The following is a 27763-nucleotide window of genomic DNA, read 5'->3' as shown; positions in this document are numbered from 1 at the left end:
GAAAAGGATTTTAAAGAGAAATTAGTGACATCAGATACCTTAAATATAAGCAGTCTGGAGGAACAAGTAGAAGAAATGATAGACAGAAAGGTGGCCAAGAGGGTAACCACTAACAACATTCCTTCAGATTAGCTTTGGAACTAAATGATACGAAGAAAGGCATAGATACTTTATGGAAAGAATCCAAACTTATCCAGGATAAGTTAGACAAAAAAGTGACTCCTCCTAATGTGGTGTTAACCAGTGAGGCACTAACCGACCTACAATGGGGAGCAAATTCTGGACTATCCAGGCAGTTTCCAAAATTTAAGCCAGACGGAGACGTACACCCAACTCATTTTCTGCAACAGATTAACCAAGCCTTGCCAAAACACTGAGAAGACTCAAAAAAGATAGAATTCATGGTAGGATAGCTTTTAGGAGAAGCTTCAGAATGGGGCACTGTGAACATTGAGAATTTTTCGTCTTAGGCCGACTCCCAGAAAACGTTTAGGTAGAAGTATTGGTGAGTGAGTGCCCAAGAAAAATAAATATCTGATTTGTGAGACCCAAAGTATTATAACAGTGTGTGGGGAACAATGAGACAGTATTTTGACTGGCATTTGACATGGGCAAAGCACTTAGATAAACCCACGGAGGAAGAGAGGTTAGTTAGGATCTTAATAAGGCAATTACCTATATACGCTAGGAAAGATATATTATGTAGCGGGTGGAAGACCGTAGAAGAATTGTTATCCTTTGTAGATGCACTAGATGCCTTAAACAAAGACCGGAATGAGAACGTACATCAAAGTGAAAGTCAGAATTACCGAAGAAGTAACAATAGTAGTAATAGTAATTTTAAGAGACATGAGGCTAATCTAGCTAGAGTACACCAATGTAGTCGAAATAGTGGTAACAAAAGTTATCAAAAGAATCATCCACCTTTGAATATAGGTCCAGTAACGTCGCAGGAATTTGTACCTAGTAGCAATAGAGTACAAAGCGGTAGCGTAATATCCCAATTTGGTAACCAGCCAGTGATTACAAACAATGAGGAAAACGTTATGCAATCTGGACCCAGGGCCAGGACCAAGGTCATAGAAATACATTAGGAGGCCTAGCTTATAATAAATATGTTAGCTTTACACATAAAGTACCGACCAAAGAATGGCTGTTGCTAGAAGAACCCAGCTGAACTGCTGTTAATCCACAGACAATTATAGTTGGAAAGGTAGAAGATTTTGAAGTTAACATATTTATTGATTCTGGTAGTGAAGTGTCACTTATTTCTAGTGGATTCTTTAATACATTATGAACTAAACATAACTTACTGCTATTACCAGTAACAGGAGTGTACATAGTAGGTATTACTGGAACCAAAAGTAAAGTTGTGAAACACGAGACCCAGGTGAACTGCATCATTGGGAATGTTCCATTTCGTGAGACACTTTTAGTAGTGGAAAATATCAATAGAGATGTGTTATTTGGCAGAGACTGGCTATCAGAATTTAACATCATATTGAATTTTGAGGAGAATTTTCTTTATTTTGGAATAGGTGACGATAAATATTGTGCAAAGTTTCTCACAGACCACTATAATGGTAAACAAATAACTGAGAATCAGCATTTACAATTAACAGCGACAGTGCAAATGTCACCAGAGATGGAAAATGTAAGTATCGAGCTGACAAAAAATAAAGTGAATGAATCCCCAATATTAACCAACAACCAAAAATCAGATTTAAACAAAGTTCTGTTAGAATATGAAATGGTATTTTCTGATAGCCCAGGTAGTATTAGAGACTATGTATGTAAATTTAAGATCAAAGATGATACTCCATTTTTTTTGTAAATCTTACTCGATACCGGTAAGCTTAAAGGAAGCGGTTAAGGAGGAGATAGACAAAATGATAGACAATAAAATAATAGAACTCAGTACAAGCGTAATAAATAATCCTTTAGTAGTAGTGAAAAAGGCTACAGGAGGTGTGCGGCTAGTACTGGACGCATGCACCCTAAATGAACATATAGAAACTGAAAGAGATAGACCTATTAACATCAATGAGTTACTATCCAAATTTGAGAAAGCACAGTATTTTAGCTTGATGGACCTGACTCTGGGTACTGTCAAATTTGGTTACATCCAGATTCAAGAAAATATACAGCATATTTATTTGATGGGAAATCCTATTATTTTAATGTGTTACCATTTGGACTAAATATCTCGGTACCAATGTTTATTGGATCAGATCGGAGCATGGAATGTCAGATCCCTTAATCGAGCAGGTAGGTTATAAAATGTAAAAAGGGAAATGGATAGGTAAAAGTTAGATATAGTAGGAATTAGTGAAGTTCGCTGGCAGGAGGAACAAGATTTTTGGTCAGGTGAATACAGGGTTATAAATACAAAATCAAATACGGGTAATGCAGGAGTAAGTTTAATAATGAATAAAAAAAAAACAGGAGTGTGGGTAAGCTACCACAAAAAACATAGTGAACGCATAATTGTGGCCTAGATGGACACGAAGCCCATGCCTACTACAGTAGTGCAAGTTTATATGCCAACAAGCTCCGCAGATGACGAAGAGATTGATGAAATGTATGATGAGATAGAAGAAATTATTCAGATAGTGAAGGGAGACGAAAATTTAATAGTCATCGGTGACTGGGATTCGATAATAGGAAAAGGAAGACAAGGAAATGTAGTAGGTGAATATGGAATGGGGGTAAGGAATGAGAGAGGAAGCCGCCTGGTAGAATTTTGCACAGAGAATAACTTAATCATAGCTAACACTTGGTTCAAGAATCATAAAAGAAGGTTGTATACATGGAAGCAGCCTAGAGATACTGAAAGGTTTCAGATAGATTATATAATGGTAAGACAGAGATTTAGGAACCAGGTTTTAGATTGTAAGACATTTCCAGGGGCAGATGTGGACTTTGACCACAATCTATTGATTATGAGCTGTAGATTAAAACTAAAGAAACTGCAAAAAGGTGAGAATTTAAGGAGCTGGGACCTGGATAAACTGACTAAACCAGGGGTTGTAGAGAGTTTCAGGGAGAGCATTAGGGAACAATTGACAAGAATGGATGAAAGAAATACAGTAGAAGAAGAATGGATAGCTTAGAGAGATGAAATAGTGAAGGCAGCAGTGGATCAAGTAGGTAAAAAGACGAGGGCTAGTACAAATCCTTGGGTAACAGAAGAGATACTGAATTTAATTGATGAAAGGAGAAAATACAAAAATGCAGTAAATGAAGCAGGCAAAAAGGAACACACACATCTCAAAAACAAGATCGACAGGAACTGCAAAATGGCTAAGAAGGGATGGCTAGAGGACAAATGTAAGGATGTAGAGGCTTATCTCACTAGGGGTAAAATAGATATTGCCTACAGGAAAATTAAAGAGACCTTTGGAGAAAAGAGAACCACTTGTATGAATATCAAGAGCTCAGATGGAGACCCAGTTCTAAGCAAAGAAAGGAAAGCAGAAAGGTGGAAGGAGAATATAGAGGGTCTACACAAGGCCAATGTTCTTGAGGACAATATTATGGAAATGGAAGAGGATGAAGGTGAAGATAAAATGGGATATACGATACTGCGTGAAGAGTTTGACAGAGCACTGAAAGACCTGAGTCGGAACAAGGCCTCGGGAGTAGACAACATTCCACTAGAACTACTGACGGCCTTGGGAGAGCCACTCCTGACAAAACTCTACCATCTGGTGAGCAAGACGTATGAGACAGGCAAAATTCCCTCAGACTTCAAGAAGAATATAATAATTCCAATCCCAAAGAAAGCAGGTGCTGACAGATGTGAAAATTACCAAACAATCACTTTAATAAGTCACAGTTGCAAATTACTAACGCGAATTCTTTACAGACGAATGGAAAACCTGGTAGAAGCCGACCTCGGGGAAGATCAGTTTGGATTCCGTACAAATATTGGAACACATGAGGCAATACTGACCCTACGACTGATCTTAGAAGCTAGATTAAGGAAAGGCAAACCTACGTTTCTAGCATTTGTAGAGTTAGAGAAAGCTTTTGACAATGTTGACTGGAATACTCTCTTTCAAATTCTGAAGGTGGCGGGGGTAAAATACAGGGAGCGAAAGGCTATTTACAATTTGTACAGAAACCAGATGGCAGTTATAAGAGTCGATGGACATGAAAGGGAAGCAGTGGTTGGGAAGGGAGTGAGACAGGGTTGTAGCCTGTCCCTGATGTTATTCAATCTGTATATTGAGCAAGCAGTGAAGGAAACAAAAGAAAAATTCGGAGTAGGTATTAAATCCATGGAGAAGAAATAAAAACTTTGAGGTTCACTGATGACATTGTAATTCTGTCAGACAGAGAAAAGGGCTTGGAAGAGCAGTTGGACGGAATGGACAGTGTCTTGAAAGGAGGATATAAGACGAACATCAATGAAGATAATGGAATGTAGTCGAATTAAGTCGGGTGATGCTGAGGGAATTAGATTAGGAAATGAGACACTTAAAGTAGTAAAGGAGTTTTGCTATTTGGGGAGCAAAATAACTGATGATGGTCGAAGTAGAGAGGATATCAAATGTAGACTGGCAATGGCAAGGAAAGTGTTTCTCAAGAAGAGAAATTTGTTAACATCGAGTATAGATTTAAGTGTCAGGAAGTCGTTTCTGAAAGTATTTGTATGGAGCGTAGCCATGTACGGAAGTGAAACATGGACGATAACTAGTTTGGACAAGAAGAGAATAGAAGCTTTCGAAATGTGGTGCTACAGAAGAAGGCTGAAGATTAGATGGGTAGATCATATAACTAATGAGGAGGTATTGAATAGGATTGGGGAGAAGAGAAGTTTGTGGCACAACTTGACTAGAAGAAGGGATCGGTTAGTAGGACATGTTCTGAGGCATCAAGGGATCACCAATTTAGTATTGGAGGGCAGCATGGAGGGTAAAAATCATAGAGGGAGACCAAGAGATGAATACACTAAACAGATTCAGAAGGATGTAGGTTGCAGTAGGTACTGGGAGATGAAGAAGCTTGCACAGGATAGAGTAGCATGGAGAGCTGCATCAAACCAGTCTCAGGACTGAAGACCACAACAACAACAACAACAACAACATTTATACGCGCGCTGGACGAAGCGATAGGGGGAGAGTTATTAAAGGATTTAATCATGTATGTAGATGATATACTGATAATATCACCCACCTGGGATGAGCATTGCTTGGCCTTGAGGAACACGCTAAAAAGGTTTAAAGAAAAATGTATTACAATAAAACTGTCCAAATCACACTTTGCAAGTCAAGAGCTAAAATTTCTGAGACATATCATAGGTGTACAAGGAATTAAGCCCGATCGAGAACGTATAAAGGCCATTAAGGAGTGTCCACCACCTAGAAACAAAAGGCAATTGAAGGAATTTCTTGGAATAGCAGGGTATAACAGACGCTATATACGAAGTCAAGAGTTAAACAGCCCTCGACTTTTGCGTCTAATACGGAAGGGAGTACCTTGGAATTGGGACCAAGAAACACATAGTGCATTTGAAAGTGTAAAGCAGGCACTATCAGAATCATCGATATTGTACCATCCAGTGATGGGTGAACCATTTAAGATTTCAACCGATGCATCAGACTATGGTATAAATGTGGAACTTTTCCAAGGCGAATGGGGTTCAGAAAGTACAGACCGTAGGTCAATAGCTTTTTCTAGCTGGAGTCTCAACAAACATGAACTGAATTATACAGCCACAGTAAAAGAATTATTGGCCATAGTACGGAGTATATAAAAATTCCAAACACTGATATGGGGGTCCAAATATATATCTATACGTATCACCAGGCTCTGTCATTTTTAATGAATAGTCGATTACTACATATTAGATTGATGCGGTGGATGTTGTTTCTTCAAGAATATGACATTAAAATCCAGTATATAAAAGGTTAGGAGAATATTGTACCTGACGATTTGTCTTGGCATGCAGAAGGATCTGGCGTAATTTTTGCAATTAATTTTTTCCTCTTAACAAGGTGCAAGAAATGGCTCAGAAAATAACAGATAACATCCAACATGATCCCTATTTTACAGATATATTTGCTATATGTATTAGGAAGTTGTTACCACCTAATCAAGATGGAAGGTGGAAGATTATAGGACATAATTTGTTAAATTTGTTATGGAGAGACAGTAAGACAATGCAACACTGGCATTTGTGTATACCAAATTTAGTAGAAAATGAGTTAGTGTGGTACATTCATAAGGGGTATGAACATTTCAGTGTAAAGAAATGTATTGCACATATGAATAAATTCTATTACTTTAAAAAGCTAGGACATAAAATAGCATTGGTCATTAAAACTTGTGAGATCTGTCAGAAAGTAAAAGAGGATAACACTCATGTTAAATATAAAATGTACCAAATTATTCCTAAAGCGTTACATGATCTAACAGTCGCAGATTTCTTTGGACCAATTATAGAAGGAAAGGGAGAAATGGCTTACATTTTTGTCCTCATAGAATGTTGGTCCAAATATGTTAAGTTGTGCCCTATTAAGAAAGCAAATGCACCAATGTTAATACACTGTCTGCAACAATACTTTCTCGAGGTAGGAAAACCGAAGCAGTTCCTTTCTGACAATGGACCACAGTTCACCAGCAATGAGTTTAAAGAATTTTTAGCTTGGGAAAATATTCATCAAATATGAATCTCCAACTATAATCCATCTTCTAACCCAAGTGAAAGGGTTATGAAAGAAATTGGGAAATTATGCTGCACATACTGCTATAAACAACATACATCATGGGCAATGAAAATTAGAGACTTTGAGCTATTTTAAATGAATTACCACATTTATCAACTGCACTAACACCTTTGGAAATAATAGGTAAACCCTTTATAGGTGAACCTCTTATTAAATGCCTTACTTGGCCAGAACAATCTACTACTGATTACCAACTGAATCAAACAATAGTTGTTAAGAAATTAGGTAAGAGGGCACACCACCATGTAAGTAAACATAATGAGAAGGCCATTGAACCTCAGTATAAGGTCGATGACCTAGTTCTAGTAAAACAGCATCTTCAGAGCTCTGCCCTGAAGAAAGAAACACACAAATTTTTTCAAAAGTATGTGGGCCTTACAGAGTACAATCAGTAATCCACCCAAAAACCTTAATTTTAGTGGATCCTATAACAGGAGAAGAAAAACAGAAATATAATGTTAAGGATATAAAGTAGTATATTCCCCAGGGACGTTAACATTCTGTGTTAACAGGTGGAGTGACGACCGTCAGTTCCTGAGTTGTTTTCGGTGTTACTTCCACATTAGTTTTCCTACACCAAATTCCCTTCAAATCTTCAACTATTCTGTAATCTATTTGTAACCTCTTAAACTATCCTATCATGTTAGTATTTAAGTGACCGAATATGACTAAAAGATAGTGACTAATTTACAAGAATCACGAATGTACATTTATCTCTAAATATAGAATGAAACGAGTAGAAAATAGTACTAGTATAAAGGTAATATCATGGTACTATTCAAGCAAAGTATTATCTAGATGTCAAAAACTGAATGAAGTACTTTATGTGTGTATGAAAAATAGTATAAACTGAATGACAAAACTATTATGTTATTGTAGTGTATAATTTACTATTTTTATAGAATATTTTTACACGTTTTGTGAGATGTAAGGTAAATGGGATGGTCTGTATCACTTTTGGAAAGGGTGGGTAGTGGAGGTACGAACATGACTAACACTACAGACACACCACACCTTTTGGACAACCCTTGCAGACAAGTGTAACTGATTCTTCACCATTTGCCATTCCATAGGAGTTGCTAAGAGCTTTCTTTGGGGTCTTCAAAGGTGAAGTTGAGAAAGTCCGTTCTGCAGGAGACGTTTAACATCATACTTCCTCCAGCTTCTCACTCAAGTACTGGCAAAGTAGGGATCCTGTGGAAGGGGGTGGCAAGGGTTTCCTGTCTTTGGGGCTATCTTCTTTCACTTCTTCGATCTTATCAACCATTTCTACTTTTTCCTTTCTTACTTCTCTATTGAGTACCGGTCTATTTTTCCCTCTTTCCTTATGCATATATTTCTATTGCTGAAGTCCTCATTCTCCGTGGTTTCCTATAACCTTCAATTTATTTCAAATAAATAGGCCAAAGAATCAGGCTGTATGAACAAACATCGACATACACACAAAATTACACTTAGACACAAACATGAAAATTACGGATTAGAAACCTAAATCAATGTCAGTACCTCCAAGAGATGTAGGGATCTGGGTAGATGCATATATTGTATGGTTGATATATGATGGTTCTGCATCACCCCCTTTTTTTTCTTTTTTTTCCCTTTTGTCACTTCTTATATATTTATACGTAGGTATAGGAACAGAGACAGTTCTATATCGCACAAGGAAGTGTGAGAAATGAAGAGCTAATGAGCATAAGCCAGGGAGGAACTAATGGTGATAATTATGTAGGAATATCAGTCGAATATTTGTTCGGATGATTTGTAGGATGGTGGGACAAGTCTAGAATAAGGGAAGGTATGATATAGTGAATTCTATATAAATATGAGGTCTACTGAAAGAGTAGAAGTTGAAGAGTAGTGGAGGACTCTAGGGGATCAAATAAGGTACCAAGAAGTAAGAGAGAAGTATGAAGTGGAATTGACATTTCCCAGGTAATATTTAGTGACAGGATACATAAAGATGTATACTAGGGCAATGAACTATGAAGCCTACTAAGGAAGGAGAAGGAGGGTGCACCCAGTATTTATTGGATGAAAAGGGCAGATAGGCAGACCCAAGAGAGGCTGACTTATACTGTGCAGGCAAGGGCACCAAGATGGGGATTGACCTGTACCATAGTAAATTAGGAAGTTTAAAGGGGCATACCCACCAAAACTTAAGGAGGAAAAGCATTCATAGTATCAACCCGTATGTAAGGTAAAGGTACTGTGCCTAAAAGGAAAATGGCAGTATCGTGTCAAAAGTCACACATTTTGTAGAGATTATTCTGGTAAGTTTAAATTCTCTATTCCAATAGCATTGTCAAGTTTTATATTCATAAGTGTCAGAAAGAACCTTTTCATTTGCCCAGAGTTCCTCCAGACTACGAGAAATGGTAGTTAATGAAGTTAATATGTACTAAAGAAAAAACAATACAGCGGAGTAGATTAAAGAATGACATAATTAAGGGTCCATGACACCTAGAGTCTGTGATTAGAGGTTACGAATATTGTCCGTACAATCCTTATATATAGATATATGAAAGTCCTAACTTCAATACTGAGTGCAATGCTCAGATTGTTATTATTGAAATGAACAAAAAACGAAAAAGAAAATCTAGGTATTAAGTACACAAGGACTAAAAGAGATATATTGTACATTGATTGAAATATAAATTAGTGTTGTGATAGATATTAATGGAATGATGAATATGTGTAAAATATCGCGTGTTCGAGCTAAGGGGAGGGATATGTAGCGCTTCGAGAATTTTGGGGTAAATTCTAGAAACACTTGGCTCTCCACTGTCTCAAACACCCGATATTTTAATGACAAGGGTGAGAGAGTCTTTTTACTGTGCCACACATGTCTGTGTGTGCAGGAAGGGCAGCTGTCACGAGGAGCCAAGAGCTGTGTCAGACAAGCGGCCCCAACAAGTGGCTACAAGCAGCGCCCTAGAAGTTATATCAAAAAGTCAAAGAGCATTTGGATAATGTTCCATGGTGTGTGGTGTCATGAGGATTGTTACAGAGACAGATGAAGTGTGTGTTATACAGAGACTTTTACTTTATGTCTTGGCTCTGCATGAGGCAGAACATATGTAACTGTATGAATGTTTAGTAGATTCTGACATTTATCTTGGAGCCAGTTGGCTAGCTGGTGTTTGTACAGAATAGTTGTTACTTTGGGACGAGAGTCGAAAATATATTGTTGTTGAACTGACAAGAGCCTGCAAGTACATAATTTATTTCAAGGATATAGAGCTGGTTAATAATATTCTCCTTAACCTGATACAGTCTTCGGAGATGAATTAAACAGTGAGAACAACATAGCTCATAACCCAAAGAAGAGGATCGGCTGCACGCACAATGTGTAAGTCAACTGGAAGAGATGTGTGAGTTGTGCAAACCAACACTGCACTGTCTCTTGTCATCCAAGAAAGCGTTAGAGTTCCTCGTCTGAATCTTGGCCATGGACTGACTGTCTTGTGACCAAAAACCAGGCCCTTACATATCATGACATAGGTGCTGAAACTATACATTGTTTGAAGTTAAATTTACAGAAATTACAATTAAAACTTAACTCATTAAATTAATGGAATAGATTGAAAAAATACTTCTTTTTAACAGTTTCTTCTACTGCAAGAGTTAGGCCAAATTATTTGGTTAAATCATGAAATTAACAAATATCGTTACCCAAAAAATACTTTTGACAAAACCGTTCATTACTTTGGAATTAATTCAGGGCTGGTTTTGCTGACATGTTTTCGAATAGAGCCAAATGATACTTTAAGACTACCAGTATTTCGTCTTCCAAAGGTTTATAATTAGTACAGAATTTATATTTGTTTATAAGTCAACAACAGAATTTAAGTTAAAAACAATTACTGATTTTGTCCTATAATAAAAGATTCTAACTAGGAACAGTTAAAATAAATTAGACAATTATATACATAAAACTAAGCACAAAACTAGATCTGGTGTTATATTCTTTAAAACTGAGGGCCAACCTTTCTCTTTTATGAAAAACGGAGATTATATTCATGTATGTTAATGGTAATTAGTTAAAAGTTAAAAAACGAATTTAAGGAGGCAGATGGATAAACAAGAGGGGAAGTAAAATTAACACAGTTTTCTTCATCACACACCACCTGGGGGTTGCTACCTGCCTGCTGGACAGTTACCGGCTAGTTACTAAAGCCAGAAGCACATGGTGTAAGTGACATCTGCAATGGCAACACTACACAAACCCACTTTGGTGTGTACAGATTATGGGTGTTCAGAAGGCAAGTCACTGATTCAGTATCTATAATAGTGTCAGCTTCCACTGTGGAGTCGTAAATGCTCCAACATCATCCTGTCAAGACTGCCTGTCAGGGGGTCCTGTCCCAGCAGTGATGAGCCGATGATCAAAATGGAGCCCTCCTAGTCACCAAACCACTGGGCATCCGCCAGCACCTGACGCTGCCAGCCAGATGCCAGACTAGAGTTTGTTCCCCAGATGTCTAAGAACCCATTGCCCGCCACGACTGGAGCAGGCTCCAGTGTGCTCCCTGCCGCCGTTGGATAAGCAGCTGCAGCAGCAAGTCGTATACTCCTAGCTCACTCATTTGTTACATAGTTTAATTCTTAATTTCTTTGCGTGTTTTTGGTACTTGCATTGTTTAATTCATAAATTTCGGGCGTATTATAGTATTTGAGAGTTTTAGAATCGCGTTTTAGTACCTGAATAATGTAAAATCACGTAGTCTCCTTCCGCCGCCGAGCAGTGTGTCAGCAGTGCGCAAGTAGCAGCATTACTGCATTTACTAGGCAATCTTGTATTTTAATAACCGTTTAAATGTTGTCGATTTGTTTGCGCTCTCTGTAGATTAGTTCAGAAGTTCTTTGCACAACAGTTTTTAGCATGGATAGGGACTGCAACTGCTGTGTTCGGATGCAGGCTGAGTTGGCATCCCTTCGCTCCCAGCTTCAGGCAGTGTTGGCTTCGGTCACACAGCTTGAGGCTGTTGCCAATGGGCATCACTGTGGGGGTCCGGATGGGAGTTTGTCGGGGATGGCCAGCTCGTCCCACGCATCCCCCGATCGGACTAAGACTGTGGTTGCCTGGGATACTGCCCGCATTGAGGCTGATCCCTCACCTGTGGTAGAGTGGGAGGTCGTCTCAAGGTGTGGCAGGGGGCGAAAGACATTCCGGAGGGCTGAACGGAAGGCCTCTCCCGTTTGTCTGACGAACCGGTTTCAGGCTCTGTCTCAGGCTGATACTGATCTTCAGCCTGACATGGCTGCTTGTCCTGTTCCAGAGGTTGCCCCTCAGTCTGCAAGATCCGGGCGGTCGCAAAGGGTGGGCTTACTGGTAGTTGGGAGCTCCAACGTCAGGCACGTAATGGGGCCCCTTAGGGAAATGGCAGCAAGAGAGGGGAAGAAAACCAATGTGCACTCCGTGTGCATACCAGGGGGAGTCATTCCAGATGTGGAAAGGGTCCTTCAGGATGCCATGAAGGGTACAGGGTGCACCCATCTGCAGGTGGTCGCTCATGTCGGCACCAATGATGTGTGTCGCTATGGATCGGAGGAAATCCTCTCTGGCTTCCGGCGGCTATCTGATTTGGTGAAGACTGCCAGTCTCGCTAGCGGGATGAAAGCAGAGCTCACCATCTGCAGCATCGTCGACAGGACTGACTGCGGACCTTTGGTACAGAGCCGAGTGGAGGGTCTGAATCAGAGGCTGAGACAGTTCTGCGACCATGTGGGCTGCAGATTCCTCGACTTGCGCCATAGGGTGGTGGGGTTTTGGGTTCCGCTGGATAGGTCAGGAGTCCACTACACGCAACAAGCGGCTACACGGGTAGCAGGGGTTGTGTGGCGTGGGCTGGGCGGTTTTTAGGTAAGATGGCCTTGGGCAAGTACAGAAAGGGCAACAGCCTCAACGGGTGCGGGGCAAAGTCAGGACATGCGGGGACCAAGCAGCAATCGGTATTGTAATTGTCAACTGTCGAAGCTGCGTTGGTAAAGTACCGGAACTTCAAGCGCTGATAGAAAGCACCGAAGCTGAAATCGTTATAGGTACAGAAAGCTGGCTGAAGCCAGAGATAAATTCTGCCGAAATTTTTACAAAGGTACAGACGGTGTTTAGAAAGGATAGATTGCATGCAACCGGTGGTTGGGTGTTCGTCGCTGTTAGTAGTAGTTTATCCTGTAGTGAAGTAGAAGTGGATAGTTCCTGTGAATTATTATGGGTGGAGGTTACACTCAACAACCGAGCTAGGTTAATAATTGGCTCCTTTTACCGACCTCCCGACTCAGCAGCATTAGTGGCAGAACAACTGAGAGAAAATTTGGAATACATTTCACATAAATTTTCTCAGCATGTTATAGTCTTAGGTGGAGATTTCAATTTACCAGATATAGACTGGGACACTCAGATGTTTAGGACGGGTGGTAGGGACAGAGCATCGAGTGACATTATACTGCCGAGTAAAACTGTGAGGGATGGGAAAAACCCACCGTGGTACAACAACAAAGTTAGGAAACTACTGCGAAAGCGAAGAGAGCTTCACTCCAAGTTTAAACGCAGCCAAAACCTCTCAGACAAACAGAAGCTAAACGATGTCAAAGTTAGCGTAAGGAGGGCTATGCGTGAAGCGTTCAGTGAATTCGAAAGTAAAATTCTATGTACCGACTTGACAGAAAATCCTAGGAAGTTCTGGTCTTACGTTAAATCAGTAAGTGGCTCGAAACAGCATATCCAGACACTCCGGGATGATGATGGCATTGAAACAGAGGATGACACGCGTAAAGCTGAAATACTAAACACCTTTTTCCAAAGCTGTTTCACAGAGGAAGACCGCACTGCAGTTCCTTCTCTAAATCCTCGCACAAACGAAAAAATGGCTGACATCGAAATAAGTGTCCAAGGAATAGAAAAGCAACTGGAATCACTCAACAGAGGAAAGTCCACTGGACCTGACGGGATACCAATTCGACTCTACACAGAGTACGCGAAAGAACTTGCCCCCCTTGTAACAGCCGTGTACCGCAAGTCTCTAGCGGAACGGAGGGTTCCAAATGATTGGAAAAGAGCACAGGTAGTCCCAGTCTTCAAGAAGGGTCATCGAGCAGATGCACAAAACTATAGACCTATATCTCTGATGTCGATCTGTTGTAGAATTTTAGAACATGTTTTTTGCTCGAATATCATGTCATTTTTGGAAACCCAGAATCTACTATGTAGGAATAAACATGGATTCCGTAAACAGCGATCGTGTGAGACCCAACTCGCTTTATTTGTTCACGAGACCCAGAAAATATTAGATACCGGCTCCCAGGTAGATGCTATTTTTCTTGACTTCCGGAAGGCGTTCGATACAGTTCCGCACTGTCGCCTGATAAACAAAGTAAGAGCCTACGGAATATCAGACCAGCTGTGTGGCTGGATTGAAGAGTTTTTAGCAAACAGAACACAGCATGTTGTTATCAATGGAGAGACGTCTACAGACGTTAAAGTAACCTCTGGCATGCCACAGGGGAGTGTTATGGGACCATTGCTTTTCACAATATATATAAATGACCTAGTAGATAGTGTTGGAAGTTCCATGCGGCTTTTCGCGGATGATGCTGTAGTATACAGAGAAGTTGCAGCGTTAGAAAATTGTAGCGAAATGCAGGAAGATCTGCAGCGGATAGGCACTTGGTGCAGGGAGTGGCAACTGTCCCTTAACATAGACAAATGTAATGTATTGCGAATACATAGAAAGAAGGATCCTTTATTGTATGATTATATGATAGCGGAACAAACACTGGTAGCAGTTACTTCTGTAAAATATCTGGGAGTATGCGTGCGGAACGATTTGAAGTGGAACGATCATATAAAATTAATTGTTGGTAAGGCGGGTACCAGGCTGAGATTCATTGGGAGAGTGCTTAGAAAATGTAGTCCATCAACAAAGGAGGTGGCTTACAAAACACTCGTTTGACCTATACTTGAGTACTGCTCATCAGTGTGGGATCCGTACCAGATCGGGTTGACGGAGGAGATAGAGAAGATCCAAAGAAGAGCGGCGCGTTTCGTCACAGGGTTATTTGGTAACCGTGATAGCGTTACGGAGATGTTTAATAAACTCAAGTGGCAGACTGCAAGAGAGGCGCTCTGCATCGCGGTGTAGCTTGCTCGCCAGGTTTCGAGAGGGTGCGTTTCTGGATGAGGTATTGAATATATTGCTTCCCCCTACTTATACCTCCCGAGGAAATCACGAATGTAAAATTAGAGAGATTAGAGCGCGCACGGAGGATTTCAGACAGTCGTTCTTCCCGCGAACCATACGCAACTGGTACAGGAAAGGGAGGTAATGACAGTGGCACGTAAAGTGCCCTCCGCCATACACCGTTGGGTGGCTTGCGGAGTATAAATGTAGATGTAGATGTAGGCTGCCTGAACATCCCACACTTAGCCTGGCTATCTCAGTCTGCCGCATCAGCTCCTGATATAGCTCGACCACTAGCCAGTGAAGTTTACCCCACAAGGTCACGCCTTGCCTCTGCTGAGTTGGGCATAGAAGCTGAAACGTCTCACAATAATACTTCTCCGACAAGATCAGTGAATTGATGTTCATCTTCCAGCACCTGAAAGATGTGGGCACAGGCTCCAAATATAAGTTGTTGGAAATTAGTAAAGGGATTCTACCATTATCAAAAGGCTTTTGACTCACCATCCCATACCCTCTATAGTAACAACAATGACACTCAATTGAAGAACACCCATTACACAAATTTTTGTTGTCTTAATTGTCTAACACTTTGGAATGGAGAGTTATTTCATACATGAACAACAGGTCTTCACAGGGGGGAGAAGAAGGAAGTGGACGGGGGGGAGGGGGGGCGGGGCACAAGGGAGCACTACCCCGCTCTTGGAATTTGGGACACAGACCGCTTTGTAAATTGCAGAATCCTCATGAATTTCATCCGTGATTCTACTAACCTACAGGTTTGGTTTATTCTGACATTATGTTGCGCAGCATGATCAAAAACACTGTGTTGTTTACAATTCATACATAATTTATGTCTGTTTGCCTGTCATGCTGTTTGGCAGAAAACTGTGGCATTTCCTTTAGTTTAGTGATGGTTTCAGTGCTATCCTAGAGTGAAGGTGGATGCAAACCTTTGTTGAAAAAAAGTAAAACTGAGTCCCTAAACATTTCTCAATCATTTATTTGAACACGCCTTTTATTAGACTCCAGGAAATCAAAATAAACATGGTTGCAGTATAGCTGGCTGACATCCTTTGCCTGTTCCCAGAAAGGGCATCATGTCATGTCTGTCACAGCATAACCTAATCAAATTGACAGTATACCTTTTATCCATGCACAGCCTAGACCTGTGGTAGCTTGCTGAGATGGCAATGAGTTAATTTATACAGCAGCGAGATTGTAGTAGGTGCTGAAAGACACAACTGTTTTACACAGTAGGATTGCTTTTCTATACTTCATCTATGGACCTAAATGCATCAGTCAGAAAGAAAACAATAGAAGTGAAAAACATATCTACAATAAATTTTCAAGTTAAAAAAAAAAAAAAGTAATTTCTAGAAATTGATGTCTCCTCTGATTGACACACGCAGAAACAGAATCACAAAACTTTAAAACACAGTAGCAGGTCTCCTCAATTATGTGTCAATTTGGCAACATGAAGACTGTCTTGCCTACAAAAAATGATGTGAAAATTGGCTGTTTTATCTCTTCTAAATGCTGTTTTATGGCAGACAGAAGAGAGAAGCAAAAGATTTGGTAGTTCATACAACAAAACATTGGTAAACGTTTTCCCATGGTCATTTGTTGGCAGTCAACAGGCTCTACATACATCAGTAATGATACAGATACATGTATTGGTTGTAAAGTATCGTCCACATAATATCACAAGGTGCATCACCTAGTACAGCAACATGTCATCTGCTGATACTTGGATCTTCTTCAATAGCCTCCACAATACATTTTCTCGGTTGTGCATACTAACGAATATGGATCTACCTTGATCTGTCATTTTTTATGCTGTAGCCAGACTGCCACACTAGACGTTGTCTCCTATCTGGAAAAGTGCTTTGGTACAATCTCATGTCTGTTCCCATTCAGGTGGCCCTCATAAAAAATAAAATGAACATCATATCATGGTTAAACAGAACACTTATCTGTTAACTCAGTTCAACAATACTACATCCTTAAAAAGTTCGAGATAAACAGTTTTCAACACATCTCCACTGAGGATACTATGAGTGCATAAACAGATTGACTGACATTCATATTATAACAAAATGAATTTTAATAATAGATTACAAACATTAGTTGTTGAATTAACATTGAGCACATTGATCATTGACCTTAAGCTTTAATTATAACTCTAACAAGTTTTGGACATACATTTGTGTGTTTTTCTTACTTTTCTATGAATAATACACCACCAATATTTGTGAAACTATCTGCAAAAGACTCTGCAGATAGTTTCAAACTATTTAAATTATTTTCTGCTTCTCCATTTTAGAGAATCACTAGCCAATTGCATTTTATGATTGGTTATTTTTATCGACACCCATCTAAATTACTGCAATAGTTCTGTTGCTTTTTCTACTTCTGAATTTTAATTTACAATGTGATGATAACATTACTTTATATGAATGAAGATATCCATTTTAAAAACTTTATACTTTCATTTCCGTAGTTGGTGATCATTTTTTACTTGGTATACTTATTTACAAGGGTTCGAACTTTAATAGTGGCAACTATTTATTTACAGCTTGTACAAAATAGGTACATGTTTCAATGTTTTACTGATTTTTAAAGTAGTCACCAGCATTACGTATAATCCGTTGGCAGTGATGTGGAAGTCATAGGATACTCTTAGCAGTGCCATTTGTGTTGACAGTTGCAGCGGCGTGGTCTATTGTCCAATGAATTTGTAGCAGTTCTGAAGTGAGCACCGTGAAGTGTTTCCTTCAGTTTAGAAATCAAGTTGAACTCACTAGGTCTTAAGTCGGGGGAATACAGTAGGTGGTATAGCACTTAGCAGCTCCATCAGTCAAACAAATCGGTAACAGCTTGTACTGTATGTACTAGAGCATTGTCCTGCAAAATGACAGTCAGGTCCTGCAGAAAGTCATCACTTGTGTCTCTAAGCTGTTCATAGGCTGTGTTCCTAAAATGAACAGCACAGAGACAGAAGTGATGACACTTTCTGCACGACCTGACAGTCATTTGCTCAAGAATGTACAGTGCAAGCTGTTACTGATTAGTTTGACTGCTGGGGCTGTTAAGTGCTATACCACCTACTGAACTCCCCTGACTTAAGCCCTTGTAAGTTCAACTCGATTTCTAAACTGAAGGAAACACTTCACGGCATTCGCTTCAGAACTGCTACAAATTAGTCGGGCAATAGACCATGCCGCTCGAACTGTCAACACAACTGGCACTGCTAAGAGTATCCTACAACTTCCACATTGCTGGCAATGGTTTATACACAATGCTGGTGACTACTTCGAAGGTCAGTAAAACCAGTGCTGGTGACTACTTTGAACGTCAGTAAAACTTTGAAAGACGTATCGTAAATAAATAGTTGCCAAGTTCCAACTCTCATATATAAGAATATACTTTAAAATCATCAAGTTAAATAAAGTAAGATCAACAGTCATATGAATACTGCAAGAAGATCTATTTGGTACATACAAGGATCATCTAAACACAGATCAGAACTTTATTCATTTGATTAGTGCAGAGACAAGAGTAAAATGCCTTGCTGGAGAATGTAGAGTGGCTAGCCTCGCACACAACCAACATACTCAGGTCCACCATTTCGTTATTGGTGTCAGTGGACAGGAAGTACCAGTGCCTGATGTGTAACCTGTTAGTATTCATTTTCTCACAAACGAAGTTGCAAAATCAAGCGACACTCTGATGATACTCCAAGCACAGTTCAACGATGCTCCCATGAGTAACACCCAGAAGTGCAGTTGGAAGTTTCAAAACAGTCAGAAGGTGATTGCAGCATTACTGTTGCCAAGACTGCCTCACAAATAAGGATAAGCACAAATTATTTAGGAACAAAGGAGATGACTCACCGAAAGGCAGTAGTGCTGCGTCATAGATAGGTACTTAAACAAAAGGTTCAGAGCTTTGTTAGGTTTCAGAAAGAACTTCCTTTTTCAAGGTTGTAGGAAAAACATGCGCGCGCGCGCGCGCACGCATGCACGCACGCACGCACACACACACACACACACATCTGTCTCCCTACATTGTGCTCAGTCAACTGCCACCTCTTTTCTGGCCCACAGTGAGTGTACTTGGGTGAGGTGAGGGTGCAGGATGGGGTGGGGTGAGGGATGAAGAGAGTTGGGAGGCAGGGAGGGGGTTGGGAGGAAGCATCTAGTGGCTCATGAGAGATTAGGGAACCACCTGTGGACTAGCCAGGAGCTAGGGCTGCAGTTAGAGGGGACAGATGGCTTGGCATGCTATTTCACAGACTAGGGTGTGAGATAGCAGCACACAACTAGTTGACATGAGCTAGGTGGATGTACTGGGACAGAGGATAGAACACTGTCCCCCCCCTCCCCACACACACACACACACACACACACACACACAAACACAATTTGGAGGGGGTGGGGGACGGGGGGACAGCTAATCACCTTAGGCCTCGGCCAGGGGGTTAACAGGAGCAAAGAATGTGCTGTAAGGATAGCTCTCATCTGCACAGATCAGAAAAATCTGAGGGGAGTGGGGAGGATCCACATGGCCACCAGTTGTGAAGCAGCCACTGAAATCTAGCACGTTGCGCCACTGGGTAGTCCACCCCGTTTTTGGCAGCAGTTTGGCAGTGGCCATTCATTCTAGTAGACAGCTGGTTGGTAGTCAAACCAACATAAAATCCACACAGTGGTTGCAGCAGAGCTTGTATGTAACATGGCTGCTTTCATAGGTGGTCCAGCTTCTGATGGGGTAGGATAAGCCTGTGACGGGACTGGAGTAAGTGGTGCTGGGTGAGTGGATTGGGCAGGTCTTGCATCTGGGTCTCCCACAGGGGTATGATCCCTGTGGTAGGGGATTGGAGGTGGAAGTGGCATAGCAATGGAACAGCATGTTCTGGAGGTTGGGTGGGTGACAGGACATAACTTTGGGAGGGGATGGAAGTACCTTGGGTATTATGTCCTTCATTTCAGGGCATGATGATAAATAAAGCCCTGGTAAAGGAAGTGGTTCAGTCGTTCCAGTCCCAGGTGGTATTGGGTGACAAAGGGGATGCTTCTTTGTGGTAGGTTCTTGGGATGGATGTGAGGACCAGATGTGTGTATGAGGATAAGGTACGGGAGATCTGTTTGTTTATTAGGTCTGGAGGGCATTGCTTGTCTGCGAAGCCCTTTGTGAGGCATTCAGCACACTGGGCGAGGGAGCTCTCATCACTGTAGATGCATCTGCCATGAGTGGCTAGGCTGTATGCGAGGGATTGTTTGGTGTGGGAGGAGTGGCAGCTGTCAAAGTGTAGGAACTGTTGGTGATTGGTGGGGTTGATGTGGGCCAAGCTGTGGATGGAGCTATCTGAGAGGAGGAGATCATCATCTATGAAGGTGGCACAACGGGTGCAGGAGGACCAGGTGTAGTGGACAGGGTAGAAGGATAAGGTGACCTGGCCTTGAATCCAGATCATAAATGTCACCAATAAACATGAAGCAGATCGTGAGTTTGGCACTTTGGGAAGCTAGGAATGTTTCTTCTGGTTGGCCCATGAAGAGATTGGCATAGGAAGGTGCCATGTGGTGCCCATGGCTGTGCTACGAAATTGTTTGTATACCTTCCCTTCAAAGGTGAAGGAGTTTTGTGTTAGGATGTAGTTGATTAGGTCAACAAGGAATGAAGTGGTGGGTTTGGAATCTGCAAGGTGTTGGAAGATGGGTTCAATCACGACAAGGGCATGGGCATGATGGATGTTGGCATATAAAGAGGTTGCATCAACAGTGATGATCAGGGACCAGGGAGGTAAGGGTGTATGAATGGTGAAGATCAAGAGCAGGAAGTTGTTCATATCTTTAATGTCAGAAGCTATATTTTGGACAATTAGTTGCAGATGTTGGTCAACAAGGGACAAGATTCTTTTGATGGGGGCACTGTAACCACCCACAATGGAGCACCCAGGATTGTTAGGTTTGCAGACTTTGGGAAGCATGTAGGAGGTGGGTGTGTGGTCTGTTGTTGGGGTGGGTAGGAAGATCGTTTCACAGGAGATATTGTGGGGAGGGCCTAAGGATTTTGGCAGGGACGGAGGCTATGTTGGACTTTTGGGATGGGAGTCACTTTGGCAGAGCTTGTAGGTGGAGGACTCAGAGAACTGGTGGAGACCTTCTGCCAGGTAGTCACTCCAGTTCATCACAACAGTGGTGGAACCTTTGTCTACTGGGAGCATATCAGGTCAGATTCCGTTTGTAGTTCATGTATTATTATTATTATTAAGCATTACAATCCATGAAGGCTTTTTGCTGCAGAATGGACAATGTTGAACCACTTTGCTCTGTCTTTACAAGTAATTTGCCACTGTCTGTCATGTCCTAGTTTTCTGAGATCGTCTTGAATATTGTCCAAGTATCTCATGCGTGGGCGTCCAAGAGGTCGTCTTCCGGTGGGAATCTCTTCAGTCACTTTCTTGATGGTCCTGTTTGGTGGTGCTCTGATGACATGCCCTATCCATTTCAGTCTTTTGGCTTTAATTTTGGCCACTATATCGGAGTCTTTATATAATTTGTAAATTTCATTGTTATTTAGCAATCTCCATTCATCACTGATCCTATCTCTTATGGGTCCAAATATTTTTCTCAAAATTTTTCGTTCAAATACTCTTAATCTGTTTTCCTCTTTTTTTGTGAGAGTCCAGGTTTCAGATCCATAGGTGAGTACTGGTATAATCAATGATTTGTATACTTGTAGTTTGGTGTTCCTAGAAATTAACTTGCTTTTGAAAACTGTCAAGAGACTATAGTAGCATTTGTTAGCCTTCTGAATTCGTGATTCTATTTCAATTTTTATGGAGTTGTCAGAGGTTACTATTGTACCAAGGTAATTAAATTCATTTGTCTTTGTGAAAGCTGAGTTATTAATTTGCAGTACATTATTATTTGATGGATAGCGGGATAAGATAAAGTACATTGTTTTGTCTGTATTCAGCTGGAGGCCTGTGCCATTTGTGGCTTTAATTAATTGTGCTGTAAGAAGCTTCAAATCATTCTCACTGTCAGATAATAATGCAATGTCATCAGCGTATGCTACAATATTAATTTTGCTTTCCAGTTGTGCTCCAATTTGTAGTAGCTTTACTTTTTGAATTATTCTATTGATTACTATGTTAAAAAGAACTGGTGAGAGTGAATCCCCTTGTTTGACTCCAGTTTTAACCTCAAAGTCTTCAGAAAGTTTGCTGGCTACTTTTATTTTGTATTTTGAGTTTAAAGTGCAAGATTTTATTAAATTTATCAATTTGTTAGGGATGCCAATCTGCCTCATGCACTTCCATAAATATTCCCTGTTGATAGGGGTAGTTCATGTATGGCAGTCCTTTATTCTGCCAAAAGGTGGTTGTTCTTAGAGAGGGACCTGGGGAAGGATGGTGAGGCCAGGTTGGAAGTTATGAATTCTTTGAAGGTAACCAGTGTTTGGTTAGGCGGGAGTGTCATGGTTGGATGGTGGAATGAATTGGGATAGGCAGGGTTTGATGTTAGGATTGGACTGGCTTTGATTGGCGGGTTTGTGGCAAAATAGTGTCTCCACTGTAGGGAGCAGGAGAAGAAGAGTAGCTCTTTCACAATCCCAACACGGCTAAACCTGGAAGCAGGGCTGTGAGGCCTTTGGATAGGATTGAAACTCCTGTGGGGCTGAGGATTTTGGTGGAGAGGTTAACAACAGTGTTCTGGGATTGTTTTGGTTCTGGATTTCATGGAATGTCAGTAGGGGCTTTTGGAGGATGTGGAGGAGGTTGAAAAGGTCAGCTAAACAGGGTCTGGGTGCTATGGGGGATTCACGAGGAGAAACACTGTGAATGGGATTGGGTTGGATAGTGGTGGCCCAAGGCACGAGTAGGATTTGAGCAGGCTGGATAACTTGTGGAGGTGGTGTTTGGAACGTTCTTCTAGGTGTTGGAGTGTGCGGATTTCAATTTGGGTGATGAGCTATAGATAGTGGGGCATGCATAGCAACAGTATTTTGTGGAGGGAGTGGAGGTGGTTCAGGAATGTCTCTGCCATGAACACGTGTTTTTGTGAACCAGGTTTATGAGGGAAAGGGATTGGCAGAATCTGAAAAGGTGTAGGTCATTGTGGAAGGAGGGGTGGGATCCACAAATAGGGACTTTTATGGTAAGGTCTTTGGGGGCGATTCCATGGTTTAGGCAACATTTAAGGAACAGGATATGGGACAGGGTTTTGGCTAGTGGTAGGGAAACTTTTCTGAATTGATGCAAATAGATAGAGTAAGGGTCCAGTGTGTTGGGGGAGGGGGGCACAGGATAGCACTGGGGAAGAGTGCAAGTAAAGGTTGCAGGTGGTTGCGGGAGCAGTTGAATAGCGTTGATGGGTGTAAGGAGTAAAAGAAATTGTGTTGAGGGCAGAGGGTAGTATTGTGACTGAGGTATATCTGATTGCATGTGATATAGCTTCATGTGTGGGAAATAAATACAATCGCACTTGATTTATCATTACATGTAAAGGACAAAAAGAAAACAAGGGCAGGCAGATCGGGAGTGATACATGAGGGAGGGTCCAGACCATTTTATTGGACAAACCCGAATACGGAAAAATATTGCCATGGTGGGTTCCACATCTTCTTACTGAGGAACAAATGAATAAGTAAAAAGACATATGTCAATGAATTTTGAATACCTCCAAAGAAACAGGAGACTTTTCTGGACCAAAGGAGAAGAGACTGGGCAGTACTGTGACCTGCAGTGAAATATGGGCCCATCACTATACCCCAGAGAAAGAAAGGAGAAGTATGCAGGTATGGATTGGATGAAATCTGGGGAGGGGGCACCGATCAAGGTCAGTACTTCCATGTTGACAAGGAATTTTTGGAAACTTTGTTTTAGGACTCAAGAGGTGAACTAATGGTTGACTCCCTCCATTGGCAAAGGAAGATAAATGTGGCATAACACTGTAATCAGCTAGATAATGCCATGAGTGCTTATCACAACAGTACGCAACAACTTGTTAATGCTAGCTTTCAAACCCTTGCTCTTTTTCTAATAAGGGTACACAGATTCTCACACACAACCAGACAGTCACCAAACATACATGCTTGCAGTAGCAGCAAGACTGATTACTGAATATCGATTATTGAAAGCCTCATTGCTTGGGTAGATGGAGGTAGGTAAGTGGTAGGGAAGGATGCATGAAACAAGGACAGGATATTAGGGTAGTGAATGGCAGGGCTTTCACCAAATGACTCAGCTGTGGCAAAACAAAGTGTAAGGATGTTAGAGGGTAGAACGTATAAGGGATAGAGAGAGAGAGAGACTTCCCTCCCTGCCTTTCTCTTCATCACCACCTTCCTCACTCTCCTCTCCCTCTCTCTATCCCTTGTATGCTCTACTCTCTACACTCGTTTCATTTAGTTGTGCAGCTGCTGAGCCATCTGGAGGAAGACCTGCCATTCACTACCCTGTTACCCCCTACTTGTCTCGTGCATCCTTCTCTACCCCCTTCCTCAACCTCATTTACCCAGGCAACTGCTTTCAGTAATCAATATTCAATAATCAATCTTGCTGCTACTGCATGCCTGTATGTTTGGGTGATTGTGTGTGCTCGAGAACTAGCATTACCTGTTTTTATTACATGTTTCTGTGCGCTGCGCACCATTCCTCTGTAGGTAAGTGGCTTCCCCCCCTTTTCTTTACATTTTTCCAACCAGAAATTTCCATTATTGTTATAAAAATAAAAATGATACTTCAACCAAAAATAATGCATGGCTTCAGTGTGAAGTTCTCTTCCTAAACTAAACTGATTTTTTAATGTATTCAAACAGAAAAAGGTACCCATAATGAGATTTTCACTCTGCAGTGAAGTGTGCACTGATATGAAACTTCCTGACAGATTAGAACTGCGTGCTGGACTGAGACTCAAAATTGGGACCTTTGCCTTCCACGTGCAAGTGCTCTACCATATGAGCTACCCAAGCATGACTCACGACCCGCTTTCACAGCTTCAATTCTGCCAGTACCTCGTCTCCTACCTTCCAAACTTCACAGAAGGTCCCAAGTTCAAGTCTCGGTCCGGCACACAGTTTTAATTTGTCAGGAAGTTTCAGAAAAAGCTATCCCTGTCACTGTAACCAATTTGACAGCTAATGTGGTTTCATGTATATACAAAGGCCATCCGTTGTAGTGCTAACATGATCTTTCAACACAGATTTCCAAAAGAGCACTGCCACTATGTATATGGATACCAGGTGCAAATTATTTCCACTGTCTGCACTATTTTCTGCCGTATTCTCAATGACCTGACCCATGTATGACAGAAAATATGGTTCAGGCCTAATGGAGCTACTACTCAAATTAGACAGCCCTCCTGGTTAAGTTTTTTATCAACTTAAAGAATAACTAAATCAACTTGAAACTATTTTAGAGCTACTTTAAAATGAAGGTTCTGAGACAAAACTGAAACCATCAAAGCTGATATTGTAGTGTACGATTCCTAGCATCATCACCATGGAAGACGGTGAAGAAACCAACTGTGGACTTTAACAGTACATCATTCAAGTTCCATGTTATAAAAAGTATCAAGTTATGATTTGTATGTAACTAGTACACATGTGGAGATCTGAAGTTATTTTTATTTGACTCAGTTATCATGCTATGCAATAACTATATTTGTTTACTGCAATTACATTTTATTTTATTGCATATTCTGGAGTGAATTAACAGAAATCTGTAAAATGCAGAACTATTACATACAATCTTATTTTTGATAATGAAATGCAAAATTTTCCTCATTGCTTTCAAATTAAGAGTGTAGCTATGTTACTGCCTTCAGGACTTCATTCACCTGGTTTCTCCTTCTGGAATTACATATTTATACACATACATAATATCTAGTGGTGGAGCACTTACTCATAGTAATAAAAAAATGAAAGTAGTTACCAGTCTCCAATTAATATTATATTCACCAAACCTGGAGAGAGAGAGAGAGAGAGAGAGAGAGTGAGGGGGGGGGGGGGGGGGGGCGAAGGAGTGTGTGTGTGTTAATGTTTTGCTGTACTTCTGCCACCATAATATTCACTGACCTGACAAAGATGCAACAGTGATGGTGTCATGCGTATGATGTAATCACAAAGCAAGATTGTAAGGTGATTTGTGAAGGTATATTATTGTCTACAACAGACATTGTGACTTCTGTCTGCAGAACAGCTTGTTGCACTACACATTGCTCAAAAGCAAATATTATATACAGCATCAGTAAAAACTGAAGAGATATAAGAGACCTCAAAAGACTACCACAGTATGAAAATATGATAAGAATGTCTGTTAAAAGGCCCCAAGAGAGGGCAATTGTGTACAGATATAATGTACAAAAGTACTCAATCTCTCAACATTTGGGAGAAACACATACTTAAACATATTGATGGAACAGGAGAAACTGGATAAGGTTAATGTACAACTGTACCAAGTTGGAATGAGAGAGAAACGGATTGTAATGATGACAGCACAATTCAGATGAATGTTTAGTGATGAATGTCCTCTGTATTCCACCTTAAGTAGTCTATGGACCATATTCAGCTTTCATATCACACATTTGTTTGCTGATCTCTGTGCTGTTATTATTTATGGTTTCCTATTGGTGCCATGCCACTTTACTCATAGATATATACCACAGTAATGTTTCGTATCACTATTTCCTTGAATGATTTTATAAAGTATTGTTTTGAATACAACCGGGGAAGTATTCATTGTAGTGTAGCAAGATGGATGCACAACAACACATAGTATTCTGTTTCCTTTTCTCTTACTTGTGTGTTTCTTTATTCATTTGCATTCACATTCTCATTACATCAAAACCACTTCCAACTCCAGATTCTTATTCTGTACTCTTATTTCATTACAATCTTTTAACTATTTGGTCCAAAGAAACGGTCTACACTTACATCCTTATTAGCCCCTTCTCCACTGATATGCTCCACTAACTTGTGTTACAACTTACATTCACACCCATAAACCAGTTTCTATTATTATGACTTGGAATTTCTTCTCCTCTCTTGGCCTAAATTTTAAGTGCTTTTACTGAGGAAAAAATTATAAGTTTTATTTTTCTCATATTTAAAGAAACAATCCTAGCACCTTAGTGGAATAATTTCAGAAATCTCGACAAACTCTAAAATCAAGAAATTAGACAGATTTATGGATACCCTCTCCAACAAAAGGAATAGTGTTGTAAAACCTGTATTTAAAAATTAAATGGATTTATGTAGAGCATTTCTATACTGGCACACACTGGAATGTGCAAAAGTGAAGAAATATGAAGACAAACACCGAGAACAACAACAGAAACTGAAATCATACTGACCAAAGGAGCTAACACGTCCCCCTATTGCCAATACAACAACTGCATCAGCACTGGTCAGGTAATGCACATGGTGTGTGCACAGAATACGTGTCTTCCCTTGAAGAAGTCCGAGAACACAATGCTGGAAAATGTGTGCTGCTACTGGCACATCAACTGCTGCCAAAATATCATCGAAAAGATAAATATCCATGTCCTGTGAAAACAAAAGTGAACATGAGCTTTCTGATAGATTGAAGTAACCTGATGTGATGAAAACTATAGAAGCAAACTGATGAATTAAGGAGGATGAGTAAATGAAACCTTTTTCAGGTCTCAAACATCTATGATGTATCTATGCACACTGAAGTGATGAACTGACACTTGTACCAAGGCCAGGATTCGAACCTGCATGTTCTGCTTTATAGGCAGATGTGCTACTCACTATGCCGCCGTGGCACAGGGGCGTTGCACAACTGATTGGACTACCCTAGCATGCCTCCCT

General features: G+C 40.7%; 1 protein-coding gene across 2 annotated transcripts in view; it reads right to left on the bottom strand.

Moving 5' to 3' along the window:
* The window catches only part of LOC126196086 (ATP-binding cassette sub-family C member 10), a 369743-nt gene that overhangs the window by 133280 nt on the left and 208700 nt on the right, over nucleotides 1-27763 (bottom strand). For both annotated transcript variants that reach the window (XM_049934541.1, XM_049934540.1), the window contains exon 13: nucleotides 27283-27475. In XM_049934541.1, coding sequence (XP_049790498.1) covers nucleotides 27283-27475 — 193 coding nt within the window. The remainder of the gene's footprint in view (nucleotides 1-27282; nucleotides 27476-27763) is intronic.

Source organism: Schistocerca nitens, chromosome 1 (genome assembly GCF_023898315.1).
Source record: "Schistocerca nitens isolate TAMUIC-IGC-003100 chromosome 1, iqSchNite1.1, whole genome shotgun sequence".
NCBI lineage: Eukaryota > Metazoa > Arthropoda > Insecta > Orthoptera > Acrididae > Schistocerca > Schistocerca nitens.
Note: the sequence above shows the minus strand (reverse complement) of the source record. Positions and strands in the feature narration are given on the sequence as shown.